General features: G+C 39.8%; 1 protein-coding gene across 9 annotated transcripts in view; it reads left to right on the top strand.

Annotated features, from left to right (window-relative positions):
- The window catches only part of LOC138750161 (F-box/LRR-repeat protein 20-like), a 275,336-nt gene that overhangs the window by 9,661 nt on the left and 238,735 nt on the right, over nt 1-26,940 (top strand). For 7 of the 9 annotated variants that reach the window (XR_011349123.1, XM_069912309.1, XM_069912306.1 and 4 more), the window contains exon 2: nt 25,017-25,058. The exons of the other annotated variants lie outside the window; for them this stretch is intronic. Coding sequence is in view for 6 of the 7 variants with exons in the window: in XM_069912309.1 (XP_069768410.1) it covers nt 25,017-25,058 (42 nt within the window). In the remaining variant the exon portion in view is untranslated. The remainder of the gene's footprint in view (nt 1-25,016; nt 25,059-26,940) is intronic. 9 annotated transcript variants of the gene reach the window in all.

Here is a 26,940-nt window from a genome sequence, read left to right as displayed (position 1 = left end):
CCTGCTGCTGGACCCCCTGCTGCAGGTCGACCCGCTGCTGGGTCTCCTGCTGTAGGTTGTCCCTATGTTGGTCACCCCGTTGCCTCTCACCCTCTTCCAGCCCTTCATTCTCTTTCTCACCACTTCTTTTCTTCTTTCTTGTTTATTTCCCCCAGCCGAACGCCTCAGTACTGGGCGTCTTTAAGCTTTCCGCTCCTCAGCTGAGTCCCCCTCTTGTCACTGTTAACCTTTTCTTTTATTTGCGCACTGCACATGCACTAATCTTCGCGCATGGGCAGTTGCGCACTTCTTTGCTCTGAGAGCCATTTTTGGAGTCCGTCGGTCAGGAGGAGGACACCTCTGGGGACTCACCAACACCGGAGAATGGCTGCTCTCCATGGTGGCTCTCTGCTCCGATGTGCAGCTAAAGCCTTCTTTCTTCTCCAGTGATTTTCCTTCTTCCCTTTTCTCTGTTATTCTTACTTTTTCTCTTTTGGGTGCCATCTTCTGTGTCTTCTCTGTAACTTTATCTTTCTCTTCCTGTACTTTATGTTTATTGATCTCTGCATTTTCACATTTTTATTTTCTCTGGAGAAGGCTCTTTCCACACGACCAGCCACTACTCCATCACGTAACTCCTCCCTCTTTAAATGATTATTAAAGATTGAAAAAGGAATAAGTTTATTATTATATAATTAAAATTGATGATTTATCTTTTGATCCAAAAATCTTATTTCTTTTAGTCCAAACCTTTAACAAATGTTTTAATACCGGCATATTACATTCCCTCATCAGATTCATATTCCATCTAAATATAAATTGATGCAGCTCAACTTCAGAAATACAAGCCACCTCCAATTTCGCCCAACTTGGAGGTTGATCCATATCCATCAACCTGCTAACAAATTTCAACTGAGCTGCTTCATAATAACTTTGAAAATGAGGTAACTGAAGTCCACCTAATGCATATTTCCATGTGAGTTTATACAATGCTACTCACGGTTTACCTTTCCATAAAAATTCCCTCCCCATTTAATTTAAATCCTGGAAAAAACCGTTTGAAAGGTAACATGATATTGACTGAAATAAATATTGAATTTGAGATAAAAATATTCATCTTAATACAGTTTACACGACCAATTAAAGTTAATGGAAGATCTTTCCATTTAATTAAATCTGCTTTAATCTTTTTAATAAAGGAACATAATTTAACATATAAAGATTGATAATTAACATTTACAATTACTGCTAAATTTTTGAATTTATCTGACCATTTTAATTTCATAATGCTTTTATATTCTGAATAGTCACCCTCTCCAACTGGCAAAATTTCACTCTTATCCCAATTAACCATATCCAGAAAGTTCTCCAAATTGTAATAAACATTCCTGCCATTGTGACAATGATTGTTTTGGTTCTGTCAAATATATCAAGACATCATCTGCAAATAAATTAATCTTATATTCCTCATCTATAACTCGTATCCCTCTTTTCGTTTCATTCTGTGTTATCATCTGAGCTAACAGTTCAATAGCCAATGCAAACAAGGCTGGTGACAATGGACAACCTTGCCGAGTCGAATGTGTCAATTTAAAAGGTAAAGAAACTTGACTATTTGTCACCATCCTGGCAATTGGATTTGTATATAAAGCTTTAACCCAACCAATTAAAAAAGGGCCAAATTTAAACTTCTCTAACATCTTAAATAAAAAATCCCATTCAACCCTATCAAAGGCTTTTTCCCGCATCTAGCTGTTTTCAATATGCATTGATCAAAATGATCAACCGAAGGATATTATCTGACGCATTCCTATTCTTATTAAAATATATTTGATCAATATGTATCAACTTACGTAGATACTTAGCAAGCTGATTTGCTAACACTTTTGCTATAATTTTATAATCTACATTCAATAAAGAAATAGGTATATATGAAGACACTTTCAATGGAACTCTATATTTTTTTTGGAATTACAGTGATTAAAGCACTCAAACAAGATTCCAGTAATGCGAGAATGCCCTAAGTGGAGAAGGGAGACTCGATCTTATGCTCTGATGAAGGATGAGGAATAGGGGTGTCAGGGTTCCCCTCTTGGGGTCAATCGGATATCAACAGGAAGCTCTTGTACACCTGAAATTAGGACCCCAAGAAAAAGTATTTATGATAGACTCAGGAACGGAAAGATCCAGTGTTATTCAAGCCCCATGAGGCATGTCGGTGGGAAAAGAAAATATTAAAATATTGGTAGTAGGAGGGAGATTCATGGAAATACCTTTGATTATGTGTAAAGTACAAGGACAGGGAAGCAGTCGAGGAACTGATTCTAGTTCCTCCAGCCGGGGTGAATTTGATGGAATGGGACCTGTAGATCCAACTGGGGGTAGGAAACACCTCAGTAGGAGGACGCATAATGGTGTGGCTGTACCAGTTGAAGGAAGAGGATATCCGGGACATTGAAGACTGTGTCTTGCCCAGAGAAGGGAATGGTGGCGGGGGGGGGGGGGAGGATTACAGATAACCTCACTCAAAATAACCCTAAAGGAGGGGTTTCGACCGGTGTGAGTGAGACAGTATCCCATTTCTGTGGAGGGACGAAGGGGCCTCCAGCCGGTCATTGAAAATTTGCTATGAGATGGAGGGCTAGAAAGCTGCATGTCCCCCTATAAATCCCCAGTCTTCCCTGTACGAAAAGCAGATGGGACATTCTGCTTGGTCCAGGACCTTTGAGAATTAAACAAGATTGTCCAGACTCGACACCCTGTGGTCCCAACCCCTATGCCATACTGAATTGAATTTCCCCAGATCATGAGTGGTTCAGTATGGTAAATTTAAAGGATGACTTTTGGAGTTGGATGAGGATAGTCAGGTCTTGTTCGCCTTCGAGTGGGAAGACTCTCACTCGGGAAGAAAACAGCAGTATTTTTGCACAGTCATCCTCCAGAATCTCCCAACCTATTCGGACAAGTCTTAGAACAGGTATTGGAAGAATACTTAGGCACCCCAGGGACACAGCTAATACAATATGTAGACGACCTGTTAATATTGAGAGCTGAGAAAGGTGAAGTTTGAGAGTCTACCATTAAGTTACTAAACTTCCTAGGGGAAAAAGGACAGGGAGGCAGTCTAGTTTCTAAGAACAAGTTACATTTTGTGGAACAAGAACTAAAGTATAAGGCAGTTCCTCCAATTAATCAGGTATTTCCAATTGTGGATAGATAATATGCAGAGAAAGTCCGATTTTTATATGACAAGTTGGGAGGAGAAAAGGAAAAGGTGAAGTGGAGCACTGCAGAACAGCAAGAATTTGCTTACTTGAAGAATGATTTGATAAATGCCCTGGTCCTGGCTTTGCCTGCTATTAATGAGCCTTTCCACTTGTTCGTAAATGTGGAGAAAGAGGTAGCCTTGGGAGTGTTAACTCAGAAAAGAGGAGGACAAAGGCAACCTGTGGCATTCCTCTCGAAGATGAATGAGTTCGAAGATGAAGATGACACCCAGTGTTACGAGGGTGGCCAGAATGTATTCAAGTGGTCATGGCCATACTGGCTGAAGAAAGTCAAAAATTTACTTTCAGAGTAAGTCTGGTTGTGTTCACTCCCCACACAGTTAGCACAATCCAGTCTCAGAAGGATGGTTGACAGACTCGAGAATTCTGAAGTATGAGGCAATCTTGATGGAAAAGACGACCTAACCATTGTTACAGATAAAAGCCTGAACCCTTCTCAGTTCCTATACTTATCAGAAGAAGATAAGGAACCAGAGGACTCAGGACATGACTGCAGTGAGGTGGTAGAGCTGCAAATGAAAGTCGAGACGACCTGGAAGAGGAGCCCCTATCGGAAGAACACCGGTGGTTCATAGACGGTTTGTCAAGCTGTATGGCTGGGAAGAGATTCAGTGGATATACTGTTATCGGTGGGGTCACCAGAACTGAGGTGGAGGCCTGGGAGTTGGTCCGTTCAGTCCTGATGAGGGCCTTGCAACTGTTGGAGGGTCAAGAAGTTACCATATACACGGAATCAAGATACACTTTAGGAATGGTACATACATTCAGGAAAATCTGGAAGGAGTGGCCCGGCAGGCGGCGCGATCAGGAACATTGCAGATTGATACCCCTCCGAGTAGGTGCCTATCTTTTCCCTCTCTGACGAAGAACAAATGGAAAAGATGGGAGCAAAGAAGACGGACGACGGAAGATGGTGGCTCCCTGATGAGAGATAATTGCTGAATAAGGAGATCACCAGACAACTACTAGGAGAATTACACTCACAATCACACTGGGGGCCTCAAGTGCTGTGTGACGCTTTTTCACAAATGAATGCTTGCAGAGGAGTTTACACCCTAGCGAAACAAACAATGGCTCACTGCATGATATGCTTAAGGCTAAACAGAAAAATCATGAGGACAATGCCTGGGGGAGGGCAGCCACTGGCGATCCGGCCATTCCAAAGAATACAAGTGGGTTTTATAGAACTCCCTAAGGTCCAGTGATGGAGGTTCTTACTGATAATAGTGGACCACTTCACCACGTGGGTGGAAGCGTTCCCCACCGCCAATCCCATGGCGAAGATAATCTTGGAACAAATAGTTCCCTGGTATGGAGTGGCCAAGTCCATCAACTCAGACTGAGGAACTCACTTTCCTTCTAAGGTCCACAGTTTGATCTGAGATGCTCTAGGAATAGAGTGGAAACTGCATACCCCTTGGCATCCGGAGAGCTCAGGAAGAGTGGAGCGAATGAATGCGTCTCTAAAGATGCAGATTATGAAGCTGAGGGAGGAGACTCGACTGCCCTGGACCAAGTGTCTACCAGTTGCTCTCCTCAGAATCCGAATGGCCCCGCAGAAGGACACATGGATGTCCCCTTATGAGATGCTATTTGGACTTCCCTTCCTGGGGCGGGTAGAGGGCATACCTACGGTTGAGAGGAATAATGTATTTTTAAGGAACTATTTACTGGCAGTTTCCCGTTCACTTGCAGATCTAAGGACCAAGGGTTTGCTGGCACAGAGCCCTCCTTTCGATTTCCCCATCCATCCCATGAATGCTGGAGATTGGGTCCTAATAAAGTCATGGAAGGAGGAGAAACTCCAACCCCAGTGGATTGGCCCATACCTCTGCTGTTGACCACAGAAACCGTTGTCCAGACAAAAGAAAAGTGGTGGACCCAGTATTTTAGACTGGGTACCTGTGTCCTTTCCCCCGCCCCAGCGTTGTAAGCGTAAGGTGACCGAGGGCGATAGGCTACTCAGGATCTTGTTTCCCGTTTTCAGGACTGTGAGAGCAGGTGTAGAGATACAGAGGTTAGCCGCGGCTCTGAAGGAACTGGCGAATAACACAGACTTGGCATTAGGGGAGATTCATTCCCAGGTGCAGGCCATAACTGCGGAGGTGATTGCTATCTGACTGACAGCCCTCCAAAATTGCATGGCCCTAGACTTTATATTGGCAGAGAAGGGAGGCACCTGTGCCTTGATTGGAAGTGAGGGTTGCACGTATATTTCCAATGCCTCTGCCAATATCTCAGATCTGGCCTCTCACATAAATGAGCAAAGAGAGGAGATCTGAAACGCAGGAAACCGGTACAGGAAGGAGGTTGGGAAGATTGGACATGGATTGATTGGGCCTAAAAGGCTGGGGATAATGGCTGATCCACCTTGCTATTTACAGCCTAATTATCATGGTGGGGCTGTTCGTCGGATTGGCAATTCTAAGGTGTGTCATCACACTATTAGTTTCCTCTGAGACTGGCCTAACTGCGCCATAGCAAATGGTGCTAAGGCCTGTAGGCAATGAGAAACAAGAAATAAAACATACTCCAAGGTTTGAGGGAAGCAGAAGAGGCCACCAAAGCTATGCTGATGTAGATTAATCAAATATACATGGTAAAATAAAAAGGGTGGATTGTGAATAGTGGTGGAATATGATTAAACTAGCATCATTGTGAGAAGTAGTTGAACGTGATTAGATTAGCACTTAGCATTTAGCTAACAGTTAGTCAAACCCCTTGTGTGTCAAAATCTTCAAGGACAATCAATTCTTGTTTAAACTGGTAAAATGAACTAGGGTAACCTTCAGTCACTACTGCGCTCGCTTAATGAGAATATAAATATTAACCTGGACACCCAGGTTAACATAATATGTGGTGTATGAACAAGGAGGAACCCTGTAAAATCGGGGAGAATTTGAAGGGAAATAGGAAAGCTGTGAACTATTGGGGTCCTGATTGGAAGGAGCTATAAGGGGAGGTGTCTTTGCTAAGCGTGGAATTGTACAAAAGAGTGATGATTTCAATTCTCCGGTGTGTCTTGGGACTAAGAAATACCTGGCTCTGCAGACCCGCAAATAAATCGGAACTTGTTCTCCAAGACTTTGTCTCCTGAGTAGATTGTGAACACATTGTATTTCACAATCCTGAAGAAATCAGTAAGAGCGTCACCGTCACCCCATTCGGGCTGATTTAATTCTTGCAAATGCCCTTCAGACTTAAACACTAGGCCCAGACTTTCCAGTGCCTGATGGATGCAGTGGGCAGGGACCTGGACTTTGTGTTCATATACCTTGATGACATTCTTATTGCCAGCCATGACCTCGAGGAGCACAAGGTCCATCTCTGCTCCCTTTTTACCTGTTTGGCAGAGTTTGGCTACATGATCAACGTGGCCAAATGCTAATTCGGCAAGCAAATGCTGCAGTTTCTGGGACACACCATCTCGGTGGCCATCATTCATCCCGGGTGCGGCCCACATCATGCAGCCTTTATTCTTGACTTACTACACAGGGCAGATAGAAACAATGTCATAGCAGATGCGTTGTCTCGACCTGCAATCCACAGCCTCACCCCCAGCCTAAACTACACCCAATTGGCAGAGGCACAGAGGGAAGACGCAGAAACACAAGTTCTCCATACTGCCATTACAGGGCTCAGTCTCCAGGACTTCTGATTGCTGGGCAGCCCGGACTCACTGCTCTGTGATGCTTCCACCGGTTTGCCGTGCCCAGTAGTCCCGCCGCAATGGAGGTCCACAATCTGGCACACCCCTTGGTCAAGACATCAGTGCGGATGGTGGCAGAGCAGTTTGTCTGGCATGGGCTCAAGAAGGAGGTAGCCAAAATGGTAAGGAGCTGCACGCAGTGCTAGATCTCCAAGGTCCATTTGCCCACGAAGGCCCCAATTCAACAGTTTTACCCGGCAGTCAAAAGGTTCCAGCATATACATGTTGATATCAAGGGCACCCTATTGGTGTCCAGGGAGGCGCTCTACCTGTTAACGGTGGTCGACCAGACCACAAGATGGCCGGAAGCCATCCCCATCAAGGATACTTCCACCGAAATGTGCGCCAGGAAATTGCTTGCTCACTGGATCACCAGGTTTGGAGACCCGGTGCACATCACCAGCGACAGAGGTGCGCAGTTCACCTCTGCCCTCTGGGCACAGTTGACGAGCCTTCTAGGGGTTAAGCTCTACCACACCACAGCATATCAACCTCAAGCCAATGATGGAGCGATTTCACATTACCTGAAGTCGGCCCTCATAGCCTGCCTTACCGGTCCTGGATGGGTAGATGAGTTTCCCTGGGTCCTGCTCAGCATCAGGATGACTCTGAAGGAGGATCTGCAGGTATCATCCTCAGAGTTGGTGTATGGCACACCACTGTCACTACCTGTTGAGTTCTTCGGCCCAGAAACAGACTCCATGACTGAACACCTGACCCTGTTGTCAGATCTCTGCAACAAACTTGCCTTGCTGGCCCCTCCGCCTCCTAAGCACCATGGCGCACAATCAGCCCGACTGCCCAAAGAGCTGGATGCGGTCAAGTTCATCTTAGCTCAGTGTGGCCCGCATACTGCGTCCCTGCAGTGCCTTTACAGGTCCGTGGCAGCCCATCAAGACCTTCATGTTGGACTTTGGTGGTAAAAGTGAACTGTTTACAGTGGACTGCCTCAAGGCGGCGTACCTGGACCTCACTCAACTGATTGAAGTGGCTCAGCCCAAGCACTGAGGCCATCCATCCAAGCGTTAGGACACTTAAGCCAGTTCGGGGGTGGGGGGGAGTGTGGGGTTGTGTGGCAGTGCACAAATTCATGGCGATCCAGCCCCGCTTGTACTGCTGCGTGGTGGGGAAGCCACGGGTAGATGGCAACATCAGGGGTCCTCCTTATCTCATGGTTTTAACCCAGAGCAGGCATGATAATTGCCTGTGCGGGGCAGCGCTCACGGTGCTCTTAAATGGGTGCATGCGGGATTTGAAATAAACAGTTATTGAAGAACATCCAACGTGGTGGTTATGAGTCTCCTTCATCGTAGCTGCCGCTACACTGGGCATTTTCTGTTGAGAGCTAATCTCTATCACATTTTTATTACATAACAATAAAAAAATATTGAAATAAATGAAGATATCTGACCTAGTTTAGTTTGGAGGGAATGCTGCACCGAGAGGGTTTAGTGGGCAAGCCCGGGGAATGCTTGGAGAAGATGGAATACAATATCGTCTCGTCTCATGCTCCATAAAAACGGAACAAAACGTGCATGACCTGCAAAGGTGTAGAATTTGTGGGCCTTTGGCATGAAACAGTCAAAATATTTACCCTCAACACTTTTGAATAATATTTACTATCCATCCCTTCTGGTCCTCTGCTCTTCTCCCACCATTTCATTCAGGTACCTGCCTGAATTTTCGTTGTACCTTGATGAAGGACTCGGGTCCAAATATTGGTCATGTATCTTTGCTACAAAAACAACATAGTGACTTGATGAGTTTCTCTAGCATTTTTGTTTAAAAACAAAAATTAACGTCAAAACATCTGGCCATTCTTACACTGCAATTTGTGAGATTGTGAAAAATTATTTTCCTGTACACTATCAAATGGACTTTGATTCATTGCCTATAAAGCATTTTGTGGTATGTAGTTGTGAAAAACTGCAAAGGTTTTGGCTTTTAATGAGTAGATCTGCAAGTTGAAAGCTGGATTCCAACCTGTGTTAGCACAAAGGTGTAGACTTACTAAGATGAATCTGATATTTGGTCATTGAAAATAAATACTTTAGTAGAAATATGAATGGATCAAATAATTATTGATTGCAGTAAGGGTTTTTTCATTTGAAATTTCATTTTTCCATGCTACTTTAATCATTTGGTATTGTAAAGTTTTGGTTAAAAACATGAAGAATTGTGAACAATGCAGCTTCCATTGCACACATGTGAACAAGTACTGTGATGGGGTTTTCTTGATTTTTCAAAGCTGAGTATGCAGGTCCTTTCACAATTCATTTGCTGACAAACAATGTAAGGTTGGGTTCCTGTACATATCAATACATACAATTTTAGGAATGGGGGATGTGGGTATGTTTTATTCTTCTGCCTTTCAGTAAATGATATTGTAGAGTTTGTTGTAAGTTCTTTTGATGAATTGGATTTCATTTTTTTTCAGCAATTAAGATCTTATAACCAGTCTGTTTTGGCTTAATAGTGGATACAGGTTTCTGTTGCTTTAATATTATTTGAAAGTGGGCTACACTCAATTAAGGCAGAACCCAATAAAGTCTTCCATCATAATTGAAAAAGCAACAGTTTGGAAACTAGATGTGCACTGGTTGCAGTCTCAAAACAAGCTAATCAGAGCTTTTGAAATGATATTGCTTTAATATTACTGGAAATAAAATTAAATTTATTTATTTTTGATCAAATTACTCTTTAAATTAAAATAAATTACTGAAGCTTGGCAACTGCACATTAACATAACTAAATGGTACAGTGTATTTGTAATTTTTTGCCAGACAAGGATCTCTTAATGGAATTTTAAAAGCAGGTCATGCAGGTTTTGTTCCGTTTTTATGGAGCATGAGACGAGACGATATTGTATTCCATCTTCTCTGAGCATTCCCCGGGCTTGCCTACTAAACCTTCTCTGGTTCAGCTTAGCCTGCTGGGCATGTCTCACTGACCTGCTTTTGGCAGACAAGGAAGCATTATGTGATTCTAAACAGCACATTAATGAATCAGGTCTCACCCTTTCAGACGTATTCCCTTTGTTTTACCTATTCCTGCTTCTTTGCTTCTGAATACTACCTTTGCTTTCATTTCTAGTTTTGAAAAAGGATATCTGACCTGAAATATTGGTTATTTCCTCTTGTACAGTGAATGTCTGGTGTGACTGTTTTCAGCATTTTCTGTTTTTATTGGTGCTATTTGTCAGAAATAAAACTTCTCACACATGAATCTCTTTAAAACTGATGACACGACAAGCTTTATTTACAAGTCTGCAGAGTTGGACTCAACTGGTTTCTCACCAGTTAAGCCCCGATACATACAGTGCATTGATTTTTATACCCTTGTTGTTTGCCCTTCCCCTTCTTATTAATACTGTTTTAATTGGTTAGTATTGCAAAAGCATTCTAAGTACAACTGCATTTTTAATTATCACGTTCGTTACGTACGCTGCGAACTCTACATAAATTCTGTTTCTCACCCTTCTTATCAATCTTTTGTCTCCTGCATGTCTCTCACTATGACCATGAAAAGATATGTTTAAAAAAAAACATATCCAGCTGAACTTTTTGTCCTTGGCTGCTAGTAAGCTCCCTGTCCGTTCTGGCTTCCCTTTTTATGATTAATCATCACATTTTAACTTAAGCCATTTTAACCTAAATTCTCTATCTCTAACAATCCACCCCTTTCTCTCTTTAAAATGTATGTATTATATATATGAATGGGGATTTTAACTCGGGGAAGAGAAACGTCTCATGATAAATTAATTTCGTGCTGAAGTAAAATTCTAACGGGGTCTCCCAGTTCCCCTGGTTGCATAGCCTGTTGGACCATGGAAATCACCAGGTTGCGTAGACAGGGAATAATACAGGGCAAAACAAGTAGGAGGAATAAAATACCTCCGATGACCCACAATAAGGTACGCCACCAGGTTCCTCCAAACCATTTGTCCATCCAATTTAATTTTGCAAAAGGATGCCAGGTTTGAACCGGTACATGGGACAAAGTACGAATATTATCAGCGATTTTTCGAATGGCTTGGCCATTATCATCAATCTGTAAACAGCAGTTAGTCAAATTAAGCTTTCCACATACACCTCCTTCTGTGGCCAGGAGATAGTCTAGGGCCAGACGGTTCTGATATATAGCAGAGCGCATTTGACCTTGCTGGGATGCAAGTAATTGCAGGGCTAGAGCTGTTTGATTTGTAACAATTTCAAGGACTGCTTGCAAGCAAATAATGCGATTTAACATATAAATAGGAGTACGATAACCCCAGGATCCATCTTGAGCCCATGTAGCGGGACCATAATATTGAATTATGCGTTCTGGAGGCCAATCATCTCCCCATTGTCCCAAATGTACCGTGCTAGAGCGGGGCTGACGGTTTAATGTATCAAAAATCTTCACTCCTAATTTATGACCGTGATCGTGGGGTAGGAGGAAAAATTCTGGGCGGATTATTCCTAGGAAACAAGTTCCACTCCACTGTAAGGGGAGACGAGTATAAGCTTTATTACCATATACCCAGAATAATCCATTTGGGGAGACTCCATATCCCCGTTCCCAAACTCTTTTAAGAGTGGGGTTTGATTGGTATGGTCCTGTGATGGTGGAACTGGTACAATTCCAAAGCTGAATACTGCTATTAGACAGGGGTAGGCAATTAGTTTTAAAAACAGTGGATAAGAACCAAGTCAGGGGTTATCGTACTCCTATTGTTAGAGATAGAGAATTTAGGATAAAATGGCTTAAGTTAAAATGTGATGATTAATCATAAAAAGGGAAGCCAGAACGGACAGGGAGCTTACTAGCAGCCAAGGACAAAAAGTTCAGCTGGATATGTTTTTTTTTAAACATATCTTTTCATGGTCATAGTGAGAGACATGCAGGAGACAAAAGATTGATAAGAAGGGTGAGAAACAGAATTTAGTGTATGTAGAGTTCGCAGCGTACGTAACGAACGTGATAATTAAAAATGCAGTTGTACTTAGAATGCTTTTGCAATACTAACCAATTAAAACAGTATTAATAAGAAGGGGAAGGGCAAACAACAAGGGTATAAAAATCAATGCACTGTATGTATCGGGGCTTAACTGGTGAGAAACCAGTTGAGTTCAACTCTGCAGACTTGTAAATAAAGCTTGTTGTGTCATCAGTTTTAAAGAGACTCATGTGTGAGAAGTTTTATTTCTGACACTATTGTTACAAGATCAAACCAGCAACCACAAAGAAGGCACATCACACAGGGGTAAAGATGAACAAAATCCCCCCTTTTATAACAATGCCCACTGCTTACTATGCAAATTTCTATATCAGTGTAAAATTAATAAATTCCCCAGCCTAAATATGACATATGTAATTATGTTATTTTTCCAACCAGCCCACAGGGAAACTTAGACACAAAACAAACAAGACTCCTAAACTTTGATGTCAACTGAAGCAAAGATCATAAACAAAGTTCAGTTGGTTTGGTAAAATGAAGCCAAAAATCTTTGAGAGAGAGAGAGAGAGAACAAATTCAAAGTTGTTTTCTTGTGTTGCTACAGAGAGAGGAACAATGGCTTGGTCCAGATCTTTTGGAATGTTCATCCCTTTTAAAATGGCCAAAATTCTAAACCCATGTCTGATGCTCTGGGCCTCCTTCCACTCCACAACACCACCCAGTGGTGGTTTATCTTCCAAGTCCAGAAATTTCTAGATCATCTTCTACACAGGCCCAGTCTGTCTCCCACTCTCTCAGCAGTCCACCTTCACCTTGGCTCTCTAAGGAAAACTCTCACTTTTTAACATAAAACCACACAACAGATAGGCCAATACACAACACAGAACTCTGTAACACTATTAATAGAAATTGTATGGAAGCAATAATATGGATTATTACATGGAGTGAACCAGCCAACCTAAATGGTGTTTAACTGCTTATAAACTACTACATTTTTCATTGCCGATCCTCTTTTCTGAGAACTGTTATTAAATGGCATTCATTTGTTAGCCTCATATTTGAAGCTAAGTGCACAGATTCAGTATCCAAGAGCTGTAATACAAATCAGTAACTTGGCATCTGAATGCCAACAATAAAAAAGTAATCTCCCAACATTCATTTATAGGTAAGTTTGAGACATGTGATTTAAACTTACTATTTTGATAATGTGGACTTTTCATCTCATAAGACTGACAATAATGATTCGGTCAATATGGTAATGATTAGTCAGCCTTGTTTTTTTATCAACAATTGAAATGTGCATGTTCACTTTACAATCATAATCACAAGGTGCTATTGAAATTAAGGCTTGGCATAATACTTGGAGTGGCATATTCCCACAAACTTAAAAGAGCTTTTATACCATGGAAAATTTTGTGTTTTCCTTTCTTGCAACTGTTGTCATAAATTTTGTGTTACCAGCCATCTCTAACACTGCAGCACCAACAGAATTTTTGCTTGACGACAAAGGCTAGAAGTGAGGGGGAAGAACTACAATTTTCCCAGAAATAATCAAAATGTGTATTTGTAAATCAATTAAAATTAATGTCATCCTAGCTATTACAAGGATGACTCGCAATTGAATGAATATTTAGGCAAGACATAAAAAATGTGTTGTTACAGAGTTCAGAGAACCCCAAAAACCAGCAGCAATAGATATGCACAACAACAAAAATGTTTTAAATTATATTTGAATAAGAAAATAGAATTAAACTTTAAGTTATTATTTAACCTACCTAACTACTTAATTCCCCCTCTATTACTGTGTAGATTTGTGTAATGTGTATTTAAGATTAGGAAAGTTCTTTGGATCACAGTCCAATCTCACTGGTTGCAGACAATTCTTGTACTGTACACAGAAGTTAGCATTAACAAAGTTCACCAGTCTTTGGAGTTTAACAGGCAAAGTTAGCATTAACAAAGTTCCCCAGTCTTTGGAGTTTAACAGGCAAATGGTTACCACTCAGGATGGTTCTTGTTAGTCTTCAGAGAGATATTCCTTTTCCAGGACATCCGCTACTGATTCCTTCTCAATCAATCTTACTGACGAAACTTGGCCTCTTCAGGGTTCACCAGATGATCCTCTTTCTTTCAGATCTCTTTTTAGACCGCCAGCTTTCTCCTTTGACCAGGCAGCCTTCCAAAGTTTGGCCAACTTTGTCCTTCTGGAACTGATTTCTGTATCTCTCTCCTCTGTTTGAGAGCAAAACTGTTCTCCCTGCAAAGATCACATGCTCTCCCAGGCAAGCTGTATGTCAATACTTTGTTGTCTCTTGCAAAAAGGCATTCTGTAAAAGTCCTGCAAATAGTTTTAAAATTACTAAAGATCATTTTATCTGAAATTATACACTTTTGAGGGGGTTCAAGATGATGGTTCTATTGAATCTTTTTTGTTTGGTTTAAATTTGCCAATATTAGGGGAAGATGATGTGAGAAAATTAGACTCCTTTTACTTATTTTGAGATAAAATATATCGTACCACAAATGCCGAATGGGACATCTCTAGGTGATGATGGGTTTTCTGTTGAATTTTACAAAGCTTTTTATGACGATTTGTCTCCTCTATTTATGGATGTTCTTCAACAAGTGATGCAGGAACACATTAATGTGTTCAAACTCATTAATAATGGTAATATTAAAAAAAAGACAGAAATCTTGAATGTAGCTTCATATCGGCCAATTTGATTTTTGAATGTGGACTATAAAATAATAGTGAAATTATTGGCAAATAGGCTTTCTAAATATTTGCCTCATTTAGAACATTTGGATCAAGTGGGTTTTATTAAGAATAGATATGCTTCTGACAATATTCTCAGAGTGATTTTGTTGATCATTGCATCTTGTCAGCAACCCAACCTACAATGGTAGTTGCACTTGATGCGGAAAAAGCATTTGATAGAGTGGAGTGGAATTTTTTATTTAAAAGTGTTGGAGAAGTTTCAGTTTGGACCTTTTTTGATTGGGTTAAGGCATTATATAATAATCCATTTGTTAGGATGGTGACAAATGGTCAAACCTCTTCATTATTTAAATTATCGTGTTCAGCTCATCAAGGTTGTCCTTTATTGCTAGTTCTATTTGCTTTGGTCATTAACATTTAGTTCAAACTATAAGGCAGAATGAGAATATTAGAGGAATAAGGATATTAGATAATGAATATAAGATCAATCTGTTTGCAAATGATGTTTTGATATATTTAACATATCCAGGACAATCTTTAATTCATTTGGAAAAACATTTAGAACAATATGGAGTATTGTCTGGATATAAGGTGAATTGGGATAAAAGTGAAATATTACCAATTTCAGATGGAAATTACGATCAGTGTAGGTAATTCACTAGATTGCATTAGACTGACAAAGTTAAGTATTTGGGTATAATGATTGAAGTAAAAATGTAATCATTATATAAATTAAATTATGTAGCGTTAATTAAGGCTGATTTGATTAAATGGAAAGATCTTCCTTTGTCATTTTTATATCGAGTAAATTGTATTAAGATTAATGTTTTTCCATGTATTCAATATCTTTTTCAGGGGATTCCTTGTTAACTTTCAAAAAATTTTTTCAGGTTAAATAAGGTATGGCAATTTTTATGGAAATGAAATTTAGCTAGAATAGCGTTGCATAAATTGATTTGGAAAAAAGCTTTGGGAGGTTTACAATGACCTTATTTTCAAAATTATTATTTAGCTGCACAATTAAAATTCGTTTGTTTGATGTTTCGCATCCTCCTAGTTGGGCTAGGGTTGAATTGGCCAATATTTCAGAGTCTTATTCGCATCATCTTATATTTAAGTGGAATTCTGTTTTTTTACAGACATATAATGTACCGATTTTAAAACATTTGATAGAAATTTGGAATAAAAGGAACTTTATTATAGGTACGAAAGGCAAACTATCAATTCAAACTCCATTATATAAAAATTAATTGATCCCTTTATCGTTGAATAATAGATTTTTAAAGGAATGGCAGATTAAAGGTATAAAAGTGTTGGAGGATTGTTTTGAAGAAGGTAAATTTCTTTCAATCAACTTAGGGTAAAATTTGGAATTTCAGCAAACTCTTTATTTGTGTATTATCAAGTTTGACAATAGGTGAAAGATAATTTTGGAAGAGAAATGAAAATTCCTAAGTTAATGAAATTTGAATCTTTGATTTCTCATTCATTAAATAAGGGTTTTATTATATTGTTCTATTTAATGATTTGAGGTTGGTTAAGTTTCAGATCGCTTTTCTTCATTTAGCATTGGCTGTGGCACGTAAACGTGTGGCGATTTCTTGGAAGAATGGCGTAGAAGTGAATATAACTCGTTGGCATAATGAGTTGAGATCTTGTATTTATATGGAAAATATAACATATAATTTACATGATAATTATAATTTTTTTCTTCAGATATATTTGCCTTATTTGAAATGTATGGGTTTAGTAATATCTTAAATCACTATGTTTTTTCATTTGTTTTTTTTATGCTCCCCTTGCAGTTGGGGGCTGGGTGGGCTGGGGTTATTTGTAGTTCATTTTTGATTTTTATTCTATGTATTCTTTGATAAGTATTTTGAAAAATTTTAAATAAAGTTTGAAAAAATTATGAAAGAGATAACAATACACAATATATAACATGTTATGGTACAGAAATTCAGTTTTAAGAGTTATTTCTATACATGATCAATTTTAACATCTTGGCAAATGTCAAAATTCTGCAGAGCAAATATAATAGCTAACTGTTCTTTTTCAATACTGAAATACTTCTTTTGGTGAACATTGAATTTTTTTGAAAAGTAAGGAACTGGATGGTCAATTTTATTATGTTTTTGCAATAAAACTGCACCTGCTGCTCCCTCACTGGTATCCACTATCACAGAAAATGGTCTGTCAAAATCAGGATATTTTAACAAAGGACAATGGCATAGCATCTCCTTTAAATTTTCTAAAGCTGCCTGACAATCTTTAATCTACACAAATTTCTCCCCTTTCTTCAACAGATCAGTTAAAGTAAGAGCAACCTGAGCCAAATTTCCTGTAATATCCTTTCATACCTAAAATCCTCACTGCTTTCTAACCATTGGGAATAGGAAACTTAGAAATTGCATTTACCTTAGCTTGAATAGATGCAACTCTGCCATGGCCAACTACATAACCCAAGTATGTTGCAAATTTACTCTTTACTAAATTAAATTCAAGTTTGCTTTGGATAATCTTGCAAACAATTTGTCCAATTGCCTTAGATGTTCTTCCCTTGTGTCACTTTTTGTGACCAAGTCAACAATATAAGCATCTGTACGTGTTAACCCTTGGATTACAGAATTAATCATCCTCTGGAATGTTGTAGGGACATTTTTCATGCCAAAAGGTAGCACGTTATACTTGTATATAACCATATAACAGTTTATGGCATGGAAACAGTCCACGCCGGTTCATTAAAACAACTCCTCTAGATCCCCCACCTACTCTCCGCCCATAACTTTCTAACCCCCTCCTATCCATGTATATTTCCAGCCTCCTCTTAAATTAAATAATTAACTCTGCCTCATATAAACTGGAATGGAGTTACAAAAGCTGAAATATTCTTTCCTCTCTCAGTTAGAGGCCCAAACCAGTAATTATTTTCCAAATTTTCCAAAATTGTTGTTAGACAGGTGCACAGGAACCATGGTTTCTTTAAGGTTATCCTCACAAGATTCTGCTTCCATAATCTAATGATCCACCACTCCACTCTGTCAACAGCCAACAGCCAACATCTCCACTATGCTCATAATAAGGTTTCAATATATGTATGTGACAAACCTGAGTATTATTCCTTCTATCTGAAGTGTTAACAAGATAGTTAATGTGAGAAACACAGCTCACTATTAAATAATTTCTCAGAGTCGATAGGTGAAGCAATATAACCTTTTATTTAATGTTCTTGCAAGAGCGGGTATCCTTCAGAGAATGCACACTCACAGATATTCAACAACCTTTTTTTATACATTTCTTTGTGTTAATAACCACTCTTTTGTTAATTTAATTGGTTAGTTAACTGAATAATTGATATGTTCGTTTAACCTATCAAAAACTGTTCCGCTGCTTGTCTTAAAGCCCACCCTTGTTTACTTCTCCCATTCCCATGATTTTTGCAACCGCAACTCTTATTTATTCTTATTCTTATTTGGTATGATGCTTTGTCACATGTTCCATTCTTTCACAGTTTTTTAATATGTCAAGTTGGCCTTGCCTGTAATCTCTTGCAGGAACTGTCTTTCCTTTTTATTCTAGCAGACAACCCCTTGCCCCTTCTCTCACATCTCATCTCTGTACAGCCATTGTTAATACTGATTATTACATTTTCTGAAACAGCACTTTAGATAATTCTCACAGGTCCCACCTGGAAATTTATCAAGGGTTCCCAGTGGGTCCGGGTGTGCCTGCTGGGGTTACCCAAATCTCAAGTCTTCTTTGGCTTGGCTTCGCGGACGAAGATTTATGGAGGGGGTAAATGTCCACGTCAGCTGCAGGCTCGTTTGTGGCTGACAAGTCCGATGCGGGACAGGCAGACACGGTTGCAGCGGTTGCAGGGGAAAATTGGTTGGTTGGGGTTGGATGTTGGGTTTTTCCTCCTTTGCCTTTTGTCAGTGAGGTAGGCTCTGCGGTCTTCTTCAAAGGAGGTTGCTGCCCGCCAAACTGTGAGGCGCCAAGATGCACGGTTTGAGGTGATATCAGCCCACTGGCGGTGGTCAATGTGGCAGGCACCAAGAGATTTCTTTAGGCAGTCCTTGTACCTTTTGTTTGGTGCACCTCTGTCACGGTGGACAGTGGAGAGCTCGCCATATAACACGATCTTGGGATGGCGATGGTCCTCCATTCTGGAGACGTGACCCACCCAGCGCAGCTGGATCTTCAGCAGCGTGGACTCGATGCTGTCGACCTCTGCCATCTCGAGTACTTCGACGTTAGGGATGAAAGCGCTCCAATGAATGTTGAGGATGGAGCGGAGACAACGCTGGTAGAAGCGTTCTAGGAGCCGTAGGTGATGCTGGTAGAGGACCCATGATTCGGAGCCGAACAGGAGTGTGGGTATGACAACGGCTCTGTATACGCTTATCTTTGTGAGGTTTTTCAGTTGGTTGTTTTTCCAGACTCTTTTGTGTAGTCTTCCAAAGGCGCTATTTGCCTTGGCGAGTCTGTTGTCTATCTCATTGTCGATCCTTGCATCTGATGAAATGGTGCAGCCGATATAGGTAGACTGGTTGACCGTTTTGAGTTTTGTGTGCCCGATGGAGATGTGGGGGTGCTGGTAGTAATGGTGGGGAGCTGGCTGATGGAGGACCTCAGTTTTCTTCAGGCTGACTTCCAGGCCAAACATTTTGGCAGTTTCCGCAAAACAGGACGTCAAGCGCTGAAGAGCTGGCTCTGAATGGGCAACTAAAGCGGCATCGTTTGCAAAGAGTAGTTCACGGACAAGTTTCTCTTGTGTCTTGGTGTGAGCTTGCAGGCGCCTCAGATTGAAGAGACTGCCATCCGTGCGGTACCGGATGTAAACAGCGTCTTCATTGTTGAGGTCTTTCATGGCTTGGTTCAGCATCATGCTGAAGAAGATTGAAAAGAGGGTTGGTGCGAGAACACAGCCTTGCTTCACGCCATTGTTAATGGAGAAGGGTTCAGAGAGCTCATTGCTGTATCTGACCCGACATTGTTGGTTTTCGTGCAGTAGGATAATCATGTTGAGGAATTTTGGGGAACATCCGATGCGCTCTAGTATTTGCCAAAGCCCTTTCCTGCTCACGGTGTCGAAGGCTTTGGTGAGGTCAACAAAGGTGATGTAGAGTCCTTTGTTTTGTTCTCTGCACTTTTCTTGGAGCTGTCTGAGGGCAAAGACCATGTCAGTAGTTCCTCTGTTTGCGCGAAAGCCGCACTGTGATTCTGGAGAATATTCTCGGCGACACTAGGTATTATTCTATTTAGGAGAATCCTAGCGAAGATTTTGCCTGCAATGGAGATTCCCCTGTAGTTTGAGCAGTCTGATTTCTCGCCTTTGTTTTTGTACAGGGTGATGATGGTGGCATCACGAAGGTCCTGAGGCAGTTTTTCTTGGTCCCAACAAAGCTTGAAAAACTCATGCAGTTTGGCATGCAGAGTTTTGCCGCCAGCCTTCCAGACCTCTGGGGGGATTCCATCCATACCTGCTGCTTTGCCACTTTTCAGTTGTTCGATTGCCTTATATGTCTCATCCTGGGTGAGGACCTCATCCAGCTCTAGCCTTAGGGGCTGTTGAGGGAGCTGGAGCAGGGCGGAATCTTGGACTGAGCGGTTGGCACTGAAAAGAGATTGGAAGTGTTTTGACCATCGGTTGAGGATGGAGATCTTGTCGCTGAGGAGGACTTTGCCGTCTGAGCTGCTTCATCATAATAACAACTGGCACTTTTCCATCGCTCAATTTCTCTCAAAGGCGTCCTCTGATGGAGTCTAATCTTCTGTCTGGAAGGTATAGGCTTGTTGAGGATGACTCATCTTGATCTAACTCTTTGGGGACCCAATCCCGATAACCCTTTAGACACTTTAGCTACTTTATCTGCTGCCTTATTAAGTTAAGAAATCACCTCTACATCATGGGTATGTGCCAAACTTTAAACTGGAAACCAATTGTTCCCTGATATCTCTGGAAACCAATCTTACATATTCCTGGCTGTCTTAGTTCTGTGCTCTGTCGTATTTTGCACAAACTGGCTGTGTTATCTCTTCTTCTGGGCTCCCTGCCAATTTGCCTGGCTGGTAGACGGTATCTGATGTTTTTCTGCTGAGTTCTCTCTGTCCTCACTGAGAACAACAGCTTAATTTTTAAACTGTGCAAATGCAGAGAAATGTATTTGAACTTAAACTTCTACAAATTTTCCACAGACTTTCTTTAAATCTTAACTTCTTTGTTATAGTTTCCGGTTCTGGGTTCAAGCATTAACATGATCTGAAAATACTTTGGGTTCTGCTGGCACAGAGAGAACTGCTGCTAGGGATCTAGGTATGGGCAGATGTTATGCGCAGGGTCACGTCTCTCCCTCCTCCATCAGCCTAGTACTTCCATTGGATTGCCTAGTCTTTGTTTATCCTCCTGTGCAGGAGGCTTCTCCTGCCTACCCTTTTTTTTCCCTTTCCTGATTTTTCCTATCCTGCTCTTTTCTATGTGCACATTCTTTCTGAAGGACATCTATAAGTTTTACTGACTCCCTTCTGACATTTTATAGCAATAGTTTGGTAACCTGCAAGCCTATCTTTTTTTCTTTCTTTCCAATTACATCTTAAAATAATTTAACATCCCAACCCCGTCTCTCCCAGAAACTTTTCTAATTATATTTTCTTCTTCCAGGTTGTCGTAGCTACACAATTCTCTATTGTACCTCAGGATCCCAGAACCTGAGCTTCCCAAGCACACGTGCCCTCACGCACATGCACACGCACACACACATGCACATGTTTAAAGTGCTACAGAAACTTAAACCTGGAAAAATTTGTTAACTGGATTAGTGCATTATATAATGTTAGCAAAGGTGTAATAAATGGATCACTTTAAATTAAGCAGGTCAACAAGACAGGGATGCCCATTATCCCCTTCATTGTTCACTTTGGTTATTAATAAGGAAGGAAACTATGATAAAAGGAATAAAAATAAAAAAGAATAAAAAATCAGCCCATTTGCCGATGACATCATAGTGTATTTAACAGAACAATAAAAAGGCTATATATGAAACTGAAAGAGTATGGAGAGATATCAGGGTACAAGGTTAACATTAACAAAAGTGAAGTGATGCCAATGAATAAAGTTGGTTATTCAGATTCTATAAAAGAAACTCCTTTTAAATGGCAATCACAGGTGATACATTCCCTTGGTATCAGAATAGACAATTACCCAAAATATTTATACAAATTAAACTATGAACCATTAATTAAAAAAATACAGGTAGAGAATTGTTCCGTTAACTTTAATAGGAAGAGTAAACTGTATTGAGATGAATGTGTTTCCATGGGTGCAACATCTATTCCAAATGTTATCAGTTCCCCAGACAGAAATATTTTTTGCAAAACGGAGGAAAATAATAAGGAAATTTTTATGGAAAGATAAGAAATCAAGAATAGCTCTAGAAGAATTAACAAGAAGTTACAAACAGGGGATGGAGTGGGGGGCCTATATCTATCAAACTTCAAAAATTACTACAGGGCAGCACATTTAAGGTACTTATCAAATTTTTATCAAAGGTTAAATAAAACCGGACTGGATTAGGATAGAATTAGAAAAACTGGGAGAAAATATCCCAGGACATATACTTTATAAATGGGATGAAAAACTGGTGCAATACAACAATTCACCAGTACTACATCACATACTTAAATAATGGAAAAGAATGTACCTGGAAGAAAAAAAGATAAATTATCAAATACCAAAAATGTTATTGACACAAAACCCATTGATTCCTTTACATTAGATAATTTATTTTTCAAGGAATGGGATAGAAAAGGAATCAAGAAAATAGAAGATTGCTTTTTGGGAAAAAAATTATTAATATTTAAGCAATTAAAAGATAAATATGGAAAAACACAAGGTACAATGTTTGTATATTACCAGTTAAAATCTTATTTAAAAGATAAATTGGGAAATAGCTTGAGACTACTAGAAAGTAACAAATATGATTATTTAATCACAGACACAATGATAGTTAAAAATTTATAACAAACATGTACAACAAACTGCAATATAAGGAAGAGGATGAAACAAGATATAAACCAAAGCAAAGTTGGGAAAAAGATTTAAATAAGAGGAAAAGAACAAAACATGGCAGAAATTATGTACAGGAACCACGAGGACCACGATAAATAGTAGATTATGAATGATTCAATATAACTGGCTACACAGATTATATATTACTCCTCAGAAATTAAAAGAATGGTACCCAACAGCTTTGGATAGATGTTTCTGCTGTAAATAAGAAACTGGAACATTACATGCAATTTGAACATGTTCAAAAGTGAAAACTTTCTGTGAAGATCTAAACAAAATCACTAAAAATAATATATCAAAAAATACAAAAAATATTTCTGTTAAAAATTGCAGTAGCAAAAAAATGTATATGACAACTTGGAAAATGGAAGCAAGCCTAAAAATACTACAGTGAACAAGTGTATTCCATTCGAAAAAAATTACATACAATCTAAAAGACAAGTGTATATTATTTGAATGAATTTGGGAATCATACATAAAATACATTAGAGAATGCTGACCACAGACAACCATCTCTTAAAATGACATGATTATGGGCACAATAAGAATTAAAAATGTGAAAGTGGAGGATACGACTTCTTTGCTTTTTGTTATTTCTTTGTTTTATGTGTTTTATTATTTATTGTTTTTTGGGGAGGGGACAGGGATGAAAGGAGGAAAGGGGGGAAGAGGAAATGTCTATGTATATATTAGTGAGGATCATTTGTGAATTGTTATTGATATAATTCATAGTGCAAAAATAAATTAAAAAAAAATGTAACTAACCCAACTTAACTCCCTTCTAATTCTAAGTATGAGATGTGTGTGTGTAAATTTAAGAAAAATTCTTTGTTTCACAGTTCAGCCTCACTTCTCATTCTTTCAAGTTCATTGGTTGGAGGCAATTCTTATACTGTGCACAGAATTTAACATATATAAAGTTAACCAGGCTTTAGTGCTCGAAAGATAAATGATTACCACACATGAAGGTTCTTTGTAGGTTTGCAGAGAGAGATGTTCCAGGATTTTGACAACTGAGGTACACCATTAGTCACCTCAATGTCTTGCGCCATCAGGGTTCTCCAGATGATAACTTCTTTCTTTCAGGCTACACAGAGTTCCTTTCAGTTCTACTTATTCCAAGAGATAGCAGACAGATAGCACTTCCAGCCATCTGCCACTCTGGAGCTTCTGTTTCAATTCCAACAAGCTTCTCCTGCTGACACTGTTCAGCTGTGTGTGTGTCTCACTCTCCTCATCTGAGATTCCTACTGCCAGCCACATATCCTTCTCTCTCCTGCCTCCTCCCTTAAGCCAAATGTGGCTTGGCTATGCGAGAGGAAGTGCAGCCAGATCTCTAGCAGTAAGAAGTAGGCAGAAGAAGACATGTTCATAACAGTTTTTATTCAATGTTCCATTCATGTTCAGAAAGTTAAAGGTTAAAGAACTGTTAATACAGACATTTGAATCTGAATAATAATAATTACATTTCTCCAGTCAGCTACTATATGTGGTTTCTTCAGTCTTCTATATCTGCTGTATTATTGTTATTTTCATTATTATTATTTTCATTTTATTTATTTATTACTGTTTGATTTTATTTTTTTTTCATGAATTGTTAATTTATTTATTTTTTCATCTTATTTTGTGTTAAAAAATAAAAATAAAGACATTTGATAACATTGGAATGTTTTTATGAGCTTTTCTTGTGGAAAACCTGATGCGGCCCAGCCTCACCCAGACTCTACCTCCAGCGGCCCCTGGGTAAATTGAGTTTGAGACCCCTGGTTTAAAATCTTCTGTTCTTCCCATCCAACCTTTGGAGTGTGGGATAACATTTATTTTTATTCTTGTTATCTATCCCTCCCACTATAGAACACATTCATACGAGATGTAATTAATCCTTTGTGTTCTTTATTCTGCTATTATCTGACATCACACACACATGCGTGTTCCATAACACGTACTTTTTTAAAGGAATATATAGTTCGGCACAACATGAGGGCCGAAGGGCCTGTACTGTGCTGTAGTGTTCTATGTTTTTCAGATGTTCTTATAATGTTTTAGTGGTGAATGGATGGAGGTCCCTGGATTTTAAAGTCATTTTAAAAGCTTGTTTATAAAGATTGTTTTTTTTTCCTTAAGAGATGGTAATGAAGGAATGTCACAGTAAGAATGCAGGTTTGCTGTAGTGGTGATTGTAAGCCTGAAACAAGCCCTCTGCCAGTCAAAGTCCTATTCCACAGGGACCTTTTGATGTTGCCTTCAGCTGAAAGATCAGTGCATTGTGCTTTTACTGGGTGCTTGTCCAATTGGTCTCTTTTTGTCTCTCCCAGCTCCACTTGCTTTACAAATGTGATCCCAGTATCTTCTTTACTGTGAGTAAACTACCCTTTTGGGTAAATCATTTTGAACTTTAAGAGGTACAGTCGTGGTATGGCAAGGTATACGTTCTTCATGGTGGTGTTGCAGTGGTTGAATGAGTTGGTGCCCCTGGTCTCGCATGTAACATGTTGGTTGTAGTTTGTCAAAGACTTCTTCAGAATGGCCTGATTGAAGTCCCCTATATTGATCAGGAAGGCATTGGATGTGCTGTCTCATGGATGTTAATCGCAGTGCTCAGTCCCTCCAGTTGCCAGCCTGACATTAGGCTGGAGTGGAATATACACTGTGACCAGAATTATTGTGGTGAACTCACTCAGCAGGCAGAATTGGCCACAACTGATCACCAGATGTTCCACATCGGGGGAGCAGGACTGGGACATGACCGTCATACGTGTGCACCACATTGAAGTGATGAACAACTCAATGATGTAAAGAAAACTGGAAAGAGTCTCATTGACTTGATTCAGTGTGAACCACCCAAACTGGATTTAAACATGTGTCTTTCACACTCCAATTAAGTGAAATCTCTATTAAAAGAGTATTTGTAATGCTATGAATCTAAAGGACCCCAAAACCCAGCAACAATAGATATTCACCATGACAAATAATTACTTAAACATAAGTTGTTTTTAATTATCTTTAAACATGAAAACAAAATCAATTTTTATCACTGTTAGTTAACCTAACTTAACCTCCTTCTAATTCTAAGCTCACATATATGTAAAGTGTGTGTAAATTTAAGAAAAGTTCTTTGGTTTACAGTTCAATCTCACTTCTCCTTCTTCCAAGTTCTCTGGTTGCACGCAATTCTTAAACTGTACACAGAATTTAACATGTATAAAGTTCACCAGGCTTTGGTGCTTGAAAGGTAAATGGTCAGGAAGGTTCTTGTAAGGTTTGCAGAGAGAGATTTGTTGTTCCAGGATTTTGATAACTGAGGTACCACCATTAGTCACCTCAATATCTTGCTGGAAACTTGCGCCATCAGGGTTCTCCAGATGATAACCTCACACACACACACACACACACACACACACACACACACACACACACACTCTCTCTCTCTCCACACACACACACACACACACGCTCTCTCTCCACACACACACACACACACACACACACACACACACACACACACACACACACACATACACACACACACACACACACGCTCTCTCTCCTCTCTCTCTCTCATCAACTTCCAGAAAGCCCATGATATTCTCATGCAAAACCGCTGACCTTCTTCCCCAAAACAATAAGAGTTAGTCTCTTGGTTAATCTGTTCTTTTTATGTAAATAAGAACCTCTCAATTACCTTTCTCTGAACAGGTATTAGGCGAGCCAGTCTCTTGCTGTGGTTTTAAAGACAATAGTCCATTCATTCACTCCAATCAAAAGCCACTTGTGAAATCTCCATATTGTCACATTTGTGGCCCGAAATGTGAAGTTAATAAAACATTAAACACAAGTTTATCAGGTAAACTTCTTAGTGTCTTTTTATTCTCCGGTTTCCTTTGTTCTCCTGCTTGTGTTCTTATCTCTCTCATACCACGTGACTTCCGGTACATCTCATACATATTCATTATCATGACATCCCTCCTTTAATCAGAAATAAACTTTACCTTCACTTACCAATATCCCTCGGAAACCTACAAACATCGTAACTAATGGTAATACTATAACTCAACTACATAAAATTTACTTCCTACAGCATTCATACATGCACTTTATGATATGAGATTAAATACTGTCCCAAAGTCTTCGTATCGTTTGGGCGCTTTCCGGTTTCGTTTCAGCCTCCCTGCGATATTGTCGTCGCTTCTCGGTTGTTCACTCTCAGCGTCGGCAATACTGCTCGCCACGGCTTCGGGT

This window comes from Narcine bancroftii, assembly GCF_036971445.1.
Source record: "Narcine bancroftii isolate sNarBan1 chromosome 12 unlocalized genomic scaffold, sNarBan1.hap1 SUPER_12_unloc_2, whole genome shotgun sequence".
Taxonomy (NCBI): Eukaryota; Metazoa; Chordata; class Chondrichthyes; order Torpediniformes; family Narcinidae; genus Narcine; species Narcine bancroftii.
This window is presented reverse-complemented; position numbering and strand designations above follow the sequence as displayed.